At 50.7% G+C, this 13,605-nt stretch overlaps 1 protein-coding gene across 1 annotated transcript in view; it reads right to left on the bottom strand.

Moving 5' to 3' along the window:
• Positions 1-13,605, bottom strand: part of RASA3 (RAS p21 protein activator 3) — a 115,243-nt gene that overhangs the window by 44,744 nt on the left and 56,894 nt on the right. The window contains exon 3 of the mRNA XM_053916535.1: positions 12,168-12,271. Within this exon, the coding sequence (XP_053772510.1) occupies positions 12,168-12,271 (104 nt within the window). The remainder of the gene's footprint in view (positions 1-12,167; positions 12,272-13,605) is intronic.

Here is a 13,605-nt window from a genome sequence, read left to right as displayed (position 1 = left end):
CATGTACAGTCAGCTTATATAACATGCATGTGTGTGTGTTAGCTTATACAGCATGTGTGCATGTGTGCCCGTCAGACCCACAGTCACAGTGGCACACGTGTACTCAGGTTAGTTCACAGCAGGAACAAAAACTGAGGATGCAGCTGGAATGAACCACCCCCTCCTTTTGCCCACCTGGGTCTACGATCCATGTCTCTCAAAGTGCGATCACAGGCCACCTACGTGGAAACACCTGGAGTGCCCTAAAATGAAGTTCCTGGGCCCTACCCCAGATGGAGGAAACGATCTCTGGAGTGGGGTCCCGGAACCTTCCTTCTTGCACAGGCCCCGGGCACTTCCGTGGGCCCCCAAAGTTCGAGGCTGTACACTCTGGACAGTTTTATGTTCTTCACACAGGCCTGGTACTAGGAGCTGGAATTTTGATAAAAATGCACATGTAGACATATGCACTGGTACACGCATTATGTATTCTATGTGCAGGTTTTGTTTCCCTGCCTTTCCTCCACCGTTTCTTCTTCCCCAAACGTCCTCACCTCAGGGGGTCCCCCTGCAATGAGGTCCCAAAGGCCCACACAAGACCCTGCTGGGGCCCCCACCCAGTCTGTTCCTCGATGACAGATTAAAGTAAACGAGAAGACCCCCTGCTGTTTGGTGTAGTGGGAGTTCAGAATATGCCACCCCAAAATGCCTCTTTGGCATCCGGATTATGTGAGTAGAAGCAAACGAGAACCAGCAGATTCAGGAAGAAGCCCCCCGCCCCGAGCTTCCTTGTGTGGCTACAAGGAAAAACTGACGAGAAGTGGGGGCTGCCCGCATCCCCCACCCAGGAAGTGTCATGGCCATGAAGGAGACGGGAAGTCAGCACGAACACGGCCCTGCACAAAAAACCGATCCCATTCCCTTCCCCACATACGTGCCGTCCCACCACCTGCCACCCCTGGGGGCCTGAAACCTTTCCCCTCGTCTTGCGCCGTCTCTGAAGTGCTCTTCTCCTTTGCTGAGATGCCGAACCAATGCACGTCTAACCAACCCCGAGTTACTCATTGTGGGGGTTCCTCCCACATGATGCGCCCTGCAGGCATCAATGCATTGTCTGTTTCTCTCGTTAATCTGCACAGGGCCCCACCCGGGGAACTTCAGTGAGCAGAAAACAAGATGTCCTCTCCCACGGTCTTCACACCAGGGTCTGAGGACTCCATCAACCCAGCCCTACTCTGGACACCAGCCCCCGAGAGACTCACCCGCCAGCACAGATGGGACGTTTGAAAGGCAAAACGAACAGGAAAAATCTGGCCCACGTGCTAGAGGCTGAAGGTGTCCGGAGAATCAGGACAATTGCTCCCACTGACACCTGCCTTCAGTCTCCCTCTGTCTGTCACGATGCCACTCGTTCCTCCTGCACATTTACATTGTCTCATAGTCCCAGAGGGAAGGTAACTGTGCCTCACACTCCCCACACTGAGAAAGAGACTTGGGAGACACCCTGCAAATCATCCACCCAGAGCTCCTCGGTTCGAGGCCGGTTAAGTTCACAAAGCCAGTACTTCTGTCCACCTGTGAGGGGGACACAGCACAGGAGCACTTCCAGGGTCAACGCCACTGCCCACATCAACCTCACTGGCTCAGTTCTCACTGGGCACGGCCATCTGGGGCCAAATCCTGCCCAGCCGCACACTACATAATGGATTTAGTCAGTGCACACAGTCAAAGTCGGCAGGTGGGAGAGCGAGAGACAGACACAGGAAACACGCAGCGGGCACGGGCTGCAGAAACAGTATACTCCACAGAAAATCAGAGACCCAAATCACAGGCCACATGCAACTTCCTCCAACACGCGCATCCAGCTACAAGGGCAGAATGGCTCCCTCGGGGCTCATCTCAGGCTCCTCCCGGGCCTCAGTCCTCCCCTCTGCCCACAAATTGCCTTGGAGGGCATCCTGACACCTCAGCACACCTGGTTACCATAGAGAAAGCCCCCAAGAGAAGACTCCTTCCTCCCTGCTTGGCTCCATCCTTTTTGCCCCAGTGGGAATATGATTTTGAGTCTTATAAGAACAAAGCCACATGAAACAAAAAATTTCTTGGAATCGAATTGGGCAACATATTTCATTGAAAAAAAAATTGAAGTCTTCGGACTCCGTGATTAGTTCGCTGGATAAGAGGATTACATTTGAAGTTAGAAATGTTAAGTAATTGCAATGTTTTATGAGCTTTCACTGTGACAGGGAGGAGTCGTGTACTTAGTACTTACATGAATCCTACAGCGCACACACAACATTCCTTTGTTTTTGGAAGGACTTAATGTAATACTAAGCAGGCAATACAGGAACATAGTACAAAATGTGAAACACTCCAAAGAAATCAAATACAGCCAAGAGTAAGTTTCTCTTTCCCCTGCTGCACGGTTCCTGACTCTAGCGTCACCTCTGCACCAGCTTCCAGCCTGTCCTTCTAGAGATCTAGCCCACCGAAGAACATACGAGTGCGCGCTATTTAAAACAGCTGTATTAGTGTTTCTAAATGCTGCCCTGTGGGAACACCTGGTCCACAACCAGAGCGTCACATGTCTTAATCCGCCGGGCTGTCCCAATCTATCAGTGACTGACGTCAGAAGGTCGCCGGGCCCCTCTGGGCCTCACTCACCTTCTCACCTGGACGGAGTGGCGCTGCCTGCCTTCCCACCACTAAAAACCCCACGTAGTATTTCCTCTGGTGGGTGCCGGACTTGCCAGGGTCTGTTCAGGAGACAGAGCACACCAAGCAGTCCAAGAGAAGGCAAGTGATGTGGGAAACCAGGCACAGAGGCATCAGAGGACGTGGGGGAAGGTGAAGGGTCAGCGTGAAGCCTGTAGGGAGGCCCACTGAGATCAGACTTGGTGAGCAAGAGTCCAATGCTTCCCCGAGACTGAACCGGTGGAAGAAAAGTTTGTTCTCATGACTCCTGGCCAACCCGGTACCCTAGCCAGCGCATGAAGGCAAGAGAAAGACACAAGCGCACACAGACCGAAAAGAAAGAAATAAAAGTCTTTGTAAACAGAATCAATAGGGAAGTCTACAAGACAAGCTGGGGGAACAGGTATGTTAGCAAGACCATGGGAGACAAAGTTAATGCATAAAAACCAATTGTATTTGTGCACACGGGCAATCACAATGAAAACTGAAATTAAAAAACCCAGCACTGTCTTTCACAAAATTATGCTGTTATGAATTGTAATTTGGTGTACTATCTAAAAAGAGTCTTTGTCTACTCCATCAAAAAGGAAATATGTAAAGATAAATCTACAAATGTGTGTGCGAGATGTGTATGCTGGACGCACAGTGCGAACACTGACGAAAGAAATTAAGGCCCAAGTACATGGAAGATACGCCGTGCTGAAGGGTCTGATGGCCAGAATCTTGTTCAGATGTTCACTCTCCTCAATTCACCTACAGATCCAAGTAAGCAGAGTCGGTTTGGAAATTAAGAAGCCAATTAAACATCAGAGAAATGCAAATCAAAACCACAATGAGATACACCTCATACCTGTCAGAACAGCCATCATTGATGAGTCAACCAATAAGTGTTAGTAAGGACCTGCAGAAAAGAGAACCCTTTTGCACTGTTGGTGGGAATGCGGACTGGTGCAGCCACTATGGAAAACAGTGTGGAGGTTCCTAAAAAAATTAAAAGTGGAACTGCCTTATGACCCAGCAATTCCACTTCTGGGAATATAGCCAAAGAAATCTGAAACACTAAATTAAAAGAATATATGCACCTCTATGTTCATTGCAGCATTATTTACAATAGCAAAGATATGGAAGCAGCCCAAATGCCCATTAGCAGATGAGTGGACAAAAAAGGAGTATCCTGTGGTATATTACACAATGCGATATTACTCAGCTGTAAAAAAGAAGGAAATTTTACCTTTGTTACAGCATCAGTGGACTTAGAGGGTGTTATGCTAAGTGAAATAAGCCAGTCAGAGAAAAACAAGTACCATGTGATTTCAGTTACATGTGGAATCTAATGAACAGATTAAACAAAGAAATGAAACAGAAACAGACTGGGAGAACAGAGAGACTGCCGTCAGAGGGGAGAGGCTGAGAGCCAGGGGGGCCGGGTGGAAAGGATGAAGGGATTAGGGATTAAGCAACACCAATTGGTTGTAGCCACAGAGATGGGGACTGCAGCATGGGGAATGTAGTCAGTAATGTTGAGATAACAGGTATGGGCCAGGTGGGTGTTGAGGTAGTGGTGGTGGAGGCGGGGGGGGGGGGGGGGGCGTGGGGGGACCACTCTGTAGGGTACATGGTTTTCCCGCCATTTTGCTATACATCTCAAACTGGTGCAGAATGGTATTGAATGTAAACTATGGTTGAAAAATTAAAATAAGCCAATTAAAAATGTAAATGACAGTGCAGAGGCCCTGGAAGAGCAAAACGAGTCTGGAAAGGAACAAGGCTAGTGAAACCCTCACTGGATACAACCCTCCCGCCAGACCAGAACCCGCAGAGGGGCGCCGTGCGGCTGCACCGGGACAGCCGGACGGTGGGTGCGGGCTCCTCCTGGTGCAAGGCCAAGAGCAGACACAGGAGACCGCGAGAGGCCGGGGACACTGCGCTTGTTTCCGTGACACAAATTTATACCCTAGAACTTGACTTCTCATTCTGGCAACAACATAATTACTAGTCATAACTTTAAATTATTCCTGGAGATTCAGACAGCCACTTATTTTTACAGCTGTAAAAACAACGGTGAAAACATCTTAGTCCAATTGCACACTGACACACCATAATTTTAAAGGCCCCCCAAAATGCCTAAGCCATGATTTTGCTGGTTATCTTCAAAAATAGAAGGTACCTTAACCGGAACAATTAATAAATAACTTATTTGATTATTTTGAGGAGAAATAATCCCAGAACCAACTCAATCAGTTTCTTTGATTCAAATGTACAAAAATATCTTAAAATTTCTTTTTCCTTAGGATTACTACTCAAAAAAGTTCTCCTGTGCCTCCATTACTGGACAGGCACCAGCCCTGAGCTGGTCGGCCTCAGGCCTGCCTGTGGTGTGGGGGTTCAGGACTTCGTGCAGGAAAGATTTCACAGCACAAATCCAGGTGATTTTGAGAATACGTTTATTAAGGCCTGGAACAGTGAGACAAAGGAAGGACTTAGGGTGCAAGAAGTAATAGGAGAGAGATTAGGCGGTGCTCTGTTTTGGCTCCCTAGAAAAGTTACAGGAAAGGAGTGAGCCAAGGCAAGGCTGCTGTTAGGTCACTGACGTCAGAGAAAAGGGGGCCCTGGAGACAGGATCAGGGGTGAGCCCAGTTGAGCTGCCACTGCCACTGCTTCCCTGGCCCCAAGTCCCCTTGGGACCCTTAAGAGTTTAGGAGGAAATAAAAGGTTCCAAATAAATGGGCATGCTCTACAGCAGCGGTCCCCAACTTTTTTGGCACCAGGGACCGTTTTCATGGAAGACAATTTTTCCACAGAAGGGCTGGGGAGCAATGCAGGGCTGCAGACAGGAACGGGTGTCTCCCACCCGCAGTTCACATCCTGCGGGGCAGGGAGTGTTGGGGGGCAGGGACAGGTGGCGGAGCTCAGGCGAGCTTCACGGGCAGTCCTGTTCCAGCAGGCCAGGTTCCAGCGGTATCGGTCTGCAGCTCGGGGGCTGGAGACCCCTCCTCTGGGGTGAGCCTGCACTGCATCTTTGTTCTGAGGGCTTTTTATCTTTTCTTCTATGGGTGAGAATCTTACAGGAAGGTTTTAGCAGAGTATTCGTTAGCTTTCTAGGTGCATTTTTTAATATAATGTGTCAAAATGAGCACATTCCCTGGTCTGTTATACTGCCTTACTTTCATTTTGAGTCTATCTGGCTTTTAATGGGGTTTTTGTCATTTGTTCCCCTGACTTCATCTGTCCTTGGGTTCAGCTGGCACAAATGACTTCATTGGGTCTCTGTTCTCTATCTCCCAAACCAGTGAGATTTAAGCCACACTTTCTCTGGTTAGGGAGGAGACGTATGAACCATCACTCTCAAGTGTCCCTAGTTAGAGAAGATAATTTGTTGCAATTCACCAGCTGGTTTTAAGTCACTCAAACTGTTTGGCCTTGTTTTTATTTTCTTGTCTCAGTTTCCCCATTCCACTTGCCCAGGAATTTTTCTAGCTTCTGACTGTCCTGCCTCACAAGGATTAGTCAAGTTCCTCTTCATGCTAGCATAACCTGAGCCAATTACTCAGACCGATACTCCATCTTCCCATGTTCACTTTCACCTGCCATACTGGTGCGGCCAATGCAGCCACAATGTCCCTGGGGAACATGTCAACTTCTAACCAGCTTAAGATTCTACCCATTCGCTCTTCCCTCTCCTGCTTCCTTCCGTCCCTCCTTGAACAATCCTCAGCACACCTAGCAGGTGGTGGACAGAGGGATACCTGGGTCTTCCTTCAAGGAGCTCTAGACCATAAGAAGCACAGTCCGTTGAACACACGACGAGGAGCTAAAGAAACGCTCCAGCAAGTGAAGCCCCGGGGGAACACGCACAGCGAGGGGGCAGCTCGCTCTGGTGCCACCTCTGGCTAACCAGGGGCTCAGGTAGGCAGCAGTAGCCAGGTGGGCATGGGGATGGGGAAAAGGGCCAGAGGTGGGCGCCAGGCAGAGGAGGCAGTGTGAGCCAAGGCCAGGAGGCAGGGGGCATCAGGAGAGGGACTGGAAGGGATTGCGCAGGGCCCAGTCCACGTCTGGGGTTGAGGGGGACAGGAAGGAGTCCCTCGGCAGAACAATCATGAAGGGTGTGAGTGTCAAGCTCAGGGTTTGGGAGTCACCCTGAGGGCAAAGGGAGCCCAGAAGGACCAGAGCAATGGAGTCCCAGGGTCTGATCCGAATTTCAGACCCATCACGTCAACAGAGGCACGTGGGTACGGCTGCCATCGTGTGCGCCGTCAACCTGCAAACCCTTCTTCGTGGGTTCCTTCAGAGTTAAGGGTTCCACTGGGAAGCTCCTATACAGCTCCACACTAAATCGGAGTCCAGTGTGAATCATCTCAGTGCCTGCGTGGTCCACGCTATGTATGTCCCGAACTTCAATCACAGCAGTTTCCAAGAATGTTACCAGTTGGAAATGCCCGGCCCCAAACCCACGAGTCAGCATCTGCATTTTAACAGCCACGTGAAGCTCTGATCCATACCGCCGAAAGCACCACCAGGGGCAGGCATGGACCATTCCTTCATAAACACCACTTGGTGCTCCCTCAGCACCAAAGCTGCCTTTAGACTTTTCAAACTTGAATTTGAATTTTTGTCCTCTGTCAAGTGGAGGCCCACCACCCGGCATCTTCGCTGGCCTGGGAAAGCGGTAGACCTGGTGCGCTCAGGGTGGCTCCCACCAGAGGAGGCACCAGCTGAAAGGAGCTTTTGGTGGAAGAGGGTGAGTACTTCTTTTCCACTGACAGGCTCTGCAGGGCTGGCCCACACCTGCCGCCTATCCTGTGCCTGCACAGAACTACCTGTTCCAGGGGGAAGTAAGTCTACTCCGATGTTGACATGTAGACAGCCAGTAAGGAAGTGTTCCACATTTACATGGTTGCATCCCAATAACGGGGAGAGGTATGTCATGGGTGTAAATGGGGATGGGATGACTCCCATCCCCATCCTGGATGACTCCTGGGTTATGGTTTGCACCAAGTGAATATTTGGTGGTGAGACACAGATGTAGCCGAGAAATGGTAGACAGGGGTGGTGGAGGCGGTGATGGAAGAGGAATGGTGGGTCAAGGGGCAGGACAGGGACTTGAGGATGGTGGATGGCACACGATGGGTGGAGGGGGTGGAGGACAGATGATGACTAGTGGGTGGTATGTGATGGGGTGAAGGTGGTGGGTGGTAGGTGATGGACGGAAGGTGGTAGAAGACAGACAATGAACGATGAACGGTGGGCGGTGGGTGGCGGGTGGTGGGTGGTGGATGGTGACAGTAAACTGCAGCTCATGGGAGCAGATGGCTGTGGTGGGTCATGGAGGATGACATCTTGTTCTGATATGAATAACTCTTTCTGCCACCACCACCATCTCCCACCCACCCTCCACCATCCACCATCCACCTGGTGTTGTAAACCCATAACCAGGGTCATCCTGGACTTCTCCACCCCACCCCCATCCGGCTCCACATTCGATCAACTACTGCCTCCAAATACAGGCAACGAAGCACAACCCAAAATAAGGCCAAGGGTTCAGTAGCACAGACCTGTGAACCCGGCTGCTGAGGTCTGAACACCAGCTCTACCACCTAAAAGCTGCATGACTTGTCTGTACCAGTTTTCTCATCTGAAAAACGCATATACTCCACCGAGTTAAGATCAAATGAGCCAATATTTGTAAAGCACCCAGAACAATACCTGCACGTAGTAAATGCTATATAAGTATTTGCTGTGTAGAGAAATACGATGTATATGTACCCGACACTTCAATTTACACCTCTGCTCCTTTCCTACAACACGAATTCCTGCTAGATCGTTCCAGAACAAACAGGAAGCGCTTTCCACCCTTCCAGAGTTAGCATGGAGGACGGGAGAGATGACAGAACAAGAGTGCAGCTCACTGGCACACCAGATGGCTCACTGAAGCTGGAGGGGGGGTTTAACCTCCTAGGATCAAACGCTAATCTGCACCCATACAAAACGTTTTCAGTGTAAGCAACAGAGTTCACTGAAGTCTCAACACATGAATGCTTAATAAATCTTTCGTTAAGTTTCACTATTTTCCAGCTCAGCCACCCCAGCCACAACAAAACAAGAACCAACACGTCCTCCTCCTGTACGAAGGCTCCTTACTGCCCCACCGGTTTGGTTTTGTTTTGTTTTCATAAACCCAGTGTTTGTACTGCCTTGGAAGCATTATTCATCCAACTTCAACAAGAGGCATCGCGATGGCTCATGGAGATGACTCAGGGGTAGGAAATAAGCCACACACGTGGACTAAAGGAGAAATTCACATGTGGACCAGATCCTAAAAAGGAAAACATGGTAAAGGAGAGAAGGAAATGATGAAGCATGAGATCAGAAAGGGAGGAAGGGGAGGGGAGACAGGGAAGGTGTGAGGGCAGGGAGGGGAGGAGAGGGAAGGGGGCAGGGGAGGAGGTTCTAAGGCACCTCCCCTCTCCGTCCACCACGGAAAAGCTGGAGAGCGGAGCCGCAGGATGTGCTTGTCACCTTCTCCAGCCCCCCATTCCTGCTGTAGATGGAGCGGATCCGGCGATTCTGGTAGAAAAGGTGACTACTGCCCTCCCTGCCTCCAGTCAGGCCGAATCACTTGGTTTAGGCACATGTTCACAGTCACACGTTAGGTGATTGGGGCCCAGTGTCCCAGAGAAAGCATAAATCTAAACGCTTGATTCAGACAGGAAAGGTCCAGACTGGAATTCTCAGAGGGCACCTATCACACACTGGGCAGGATGAAAATGAGGTTCAGAGTGAGAGCAGGTTCTGGGGATGATGGGCAGGACCTGCTGAAGAGTCTTTAGGGAGGGAGATGACTTCATGGGATGACTAATGCAGGTGTAGACACACCTTCCTCCTCCCCTGTCTTTTCTGACACCGGTCCTCACTTCTCTATAAATATGATGGGGATTTCTGGACTTGCCGGCCCACCAGCTGTGCATCTTCGGGCAAGTGTCTCATTCTCTCTGAGCCTCAGTTCCTTCTTGATACAGCAAGAGAGGTGATATCTACTTCCCTGGGATAATACAAAAGATAAATGGCATATATTGTGCTCATTAAAACACCCAGTGCAGTGCTTGGCACGTGGAAGCATTCAGTACATGTTAGTTCTCTTCTAACTGTAAATGCCACCCTGAGGAACTTAATAAACCATGGAACTCTGGGTTCAACCCCCCAGAAAATCTGGACCCACCGGCATGGGTGGGGGTCCAGGTACCTGGATTCTAACCCACTCCCCCGGTAGCAAAGGAGGAGCAGGCTGCCTGAGGAGAGACAGCGTGTGGGCTGTCACTGCAGGGCGAGTCAGATTAGAAAGCTGAGACATTAAAGAGGCTTCAGTGTTAAGAGGGTGTGACCGGTAGACGATGCAGGTGGAGGCTTGCATGGGTGCACAAGTAAGGTTCTACGCACGAGTGTGAATGCACACGTGAGTGTGTTTATGTTGACGCAGCTGGAAAGGCCATTGTGGACGTTGAGACGTTCAGCCCAGAGAACAATTTAGTCAGATTAGGAAAGGTCTTAAATGCATCCTGTGAAGTACGGACTTCCTTCTCCACACCACACCAGGCAGCGTGGACTCAAACTTGGATATTTTTGTGAAAATAAGCAGGCTGTAAAATGGAAGCATGGAACTCCAGAAAATAGTTTCTTTAGATGGGAATCTATCTATAAAACACACTGAGTTTCTAAAATGAAATAAATATAATGCGTGGAGGTATTTTCAAAAAGCTTCCATTCTGCTCTGACCGATGGGGCTCAGTTGGTTGGGTGTCATCCTGCAAAGCGGAAGGTCACAGGTTGGATTCCCGGTCAGGGCACATGCCTGGGTTGTGGGTTTGGTTCCGCAGATGGGGTTCCACATACAAGAAGCAACTGATCAATATTTCTCTCTCACATCAATGCTTCTCTCCCTCTCTTTCTCTCTCCCTTCCCCTCTCTCTAAAAATAAATTAAATGTTTCTTTTAAAAACTAAAAAAAACCCTGTCCATTCTTTCAACAAATGTTTAGTGACTGCCTACTAAGCCAAAGCCAGATGTTGGGGACAGCCGCCATGAGTCAGTTCTGGGCCTTAACCACATTTTGAGCTTTTTGTAAGTGTGGTGGGGAGCCAGTGGTCGGCTTTACATGGGGAGGAGATGCTTACGGCCTACACATAGAAAAGGTGGCTCCGGTAGCTGTGGAGTGAAGGGAAGGGTATGAGGGCCAGGCGCTGAGACTGTGCAGGCTACAGTCCAAGCAAGTGAAGGCTCGGTGTAGGGTGACTTGGCTGCACCCTGCAGGAGCTGACCTCCAAGTCTTGGCAGGTCAGCTAGGAGAGTGAGGAAGCAGCAGACAGGGGGTTTATCCAGCAATGGGGAACCTTTGGAGGCCACCATGAGTTCAGCATGATGCATCTGAGATGCCTCAAGACAACAACCAGGGTCCCTGCAGGGTAGCTGGACCTACAGGCTGAGAGCTAAGGAGGCAGCGGAGAAACCGCCAGAGACCCGGGAATAAGAGTTTGGGTGAGGCCAGGAGGCTGGGAAGGAGCTGCAAGGGAGGTGGCCAACTATCCCGAGTGCTGCTGGGAGTCCACTGGGGCCTGGATGAAAATATCCCGAGTGGCGCTGTGGGTGACCTGCCCCTGTGGTCGGGGCAGAGTAGGAGCTGGTCGGAACGCCCTAAGCACAATCAAGAGGAAAGGCCTGCGTGACTCAAGTGCGCTTCAAATTCAAAGTGCTCTACCTAAGAGCCTCCCCCTGCAAGAAAGGCCAAGGCCATAGCACGGACGTTACACGATGCTTGGATTCTAGCAACTACAACTGTGCCCATGTTTAGCTTCTCAATTCTATTTTTGGGGCCACAGTAAACATGAATAGGGACACAGGTGCACTCCTGAACTCAAGAAGCTTCTTCGCTATTCCACACCTGTCCTCCTCATTCCAGTTGGGCCTCCTTCTCTCCAGGAGTCCCCCACTGAAATGCTAGTGCCTCTGAGAGCACCCCAATACTTCTGAGAGCACCCAATACCTCTGAGAGCACCCAGTACCTGTGAGAGAGCCCCAATACCACCCCATTCCTTATGGAGGGGTGCTGGGAGTCAGGAACAGGAGCAGCCTGGGGATGATGGGAGGGTTTTCCTCTGCACAGTGGCCCCTTGGTGGAGCCCTTGGGGGTCATTTGAGGACAGGTATCAGGGTTGCTGTACCCGCGCCTTAACAGACAGCTCCAAAGCCTTCGCTGGCGTGTTCCGGTCTCTCCCACGTGACCTTATGCAGTGAAGCCCCTCCATGCACTGCCAAGGCAGGACTCAGGTGGTCTGCCCCAGGCGGGCATCCCCCAGCACAGCCAGAAGGGCCAGGCTAAAAACGCCGACCGGCTCTGTTGTCTCAGAACAGGATGCCCGGAAGAGATGCTCCACGTAAAGCAGAATGACACCCCATGCAGAAGAGGCGGAGATAAAGAAGAAAACATCCATTTCGGTACCTACCTATGATTGAATCCCTCCGGAAAACGTCTCTATCGAAAATGTAAAATGACAGGTGACGAAAGCTCCGAGGAATTTCACAGTAGAAGTCCTCTCCATAGAAGGGGCTGGACAAACAAACAGAACGAGCACGTTAGAGTCTGTGAGGCACGGCCGCGCCCTTGGGTGTCGCGTGGGCTCGCGCGTCGGCCTCTGGCACACGCTGCAGCCTCATTTTTAAACCCACCACAAACACACCTCTCTGCGTTCTGCTTGTAAGACATGAAATCACGCTTTCTTAATTGGGACAGAAATGAACTCAAGAGTAAGCAGGCTGTACAAATCCTCACAGATGTGGCCCCGGCTCCAAAGGCACGTCACGTTAAATCAGCGATTTTCGACCTTTCTCATCTCATGGCACATGGAAATGAATTACTAAAATTCTGCGGCACACCAAGGAACGTATTTTACTTTTTGGTGATCTGACCAAAAACTAGGTATAACTTTGATTCATTCACACCAGACAGCTATTGCTGTGTGGCAGTTGTCACTTTCTGTTTGACAATCTAAGGGAAAAGAGGTCTGTGCCCCTGACTAAATCGTCAGGTACCGCGTGTTTTAGAAGTTCTTGCGGCACGCCGGTTGGAAATCGCTGCGTTGAGTGAGTGAATGGCGGTGCGGGTTTCACATCAGGTCAGAGAAGCCGGAGGGCTCGACACAGGCCAGGGTGTTAACACAACTACGTCTGTCCGCGTTAAACACAAAAGCTTCGGCACTGCCGACCATTTTGAGGGCCTGGGTGCAGGCCTCACTCAGCACTCCAGTTTCAGAGAGTGCAGCGTTCCCCTCTGTCCAGAAATCGGGGTGAAACTCCAACTGGACAACCATCTGCACCTGTCCGTGGGAGAGCAGCTTTACCCACCACAGCCGACCCTCCACTCGGACCCTGAGGCTCATTCACCCACAGGTAGAGACTCGGAATAAACTGCAAACTCCAATCAAGGGGCCAGGGGCCCCGGGCCATCCCTGCCAGGCACAGGCCGAGGTTAGCCGACGCCGGGTCCTGGAAGCCCTGGTGACTGTACACAGAACACGGTAGCCCAGACCTGCACCCACCGGTGGGAAATGGAGCGGTCCCTTCAGCGTGCACACCTACAGCTACCTGGCACGATTCCATTGCCACGCACATGCACGGCTGAGGTCCGACAGAGGACACGTAAGAGGCCAAGTAAAAACTACAATAGTCTGTTACACTTTGTTAGGAGAAAGAGGGGTACAGGCTCCTGACCAAGTGTGAGAAGAGATAGGAGAAAGAATTGAGACCATGAGTGTCTCCTAGTGAACGTTTATTGTGAGTGACCCAGGCATGACACTAGCAAAGAAGGGGAGGGAGGGAGAGATCAGCTCCCAACTAAGAGAGCTCCAGAGCCATATTCTACCGGCTCTGAGATGCCTCCCCCGC

This window comes from Desmodus rotundus, chromosome 13 (assembly GCF_022682495.2).
Source record: "Desmodus rotundus isolate HL8 chromosome 13, HLdesRot8A.1, whole genome shotgun sequence".
Classification (NCBI taxonomy): domain Eukaryota; kingdom Metazoa; phylum Chordata; class Mammalia; order Chiroptera; family Phyllostomidae; genus Desmodus; species Desmodus rotundus.
Note: the sequence above shows the minus strand (reverse complement) of the source record. Positions and strands in the feature narration are given on the sequence as shown.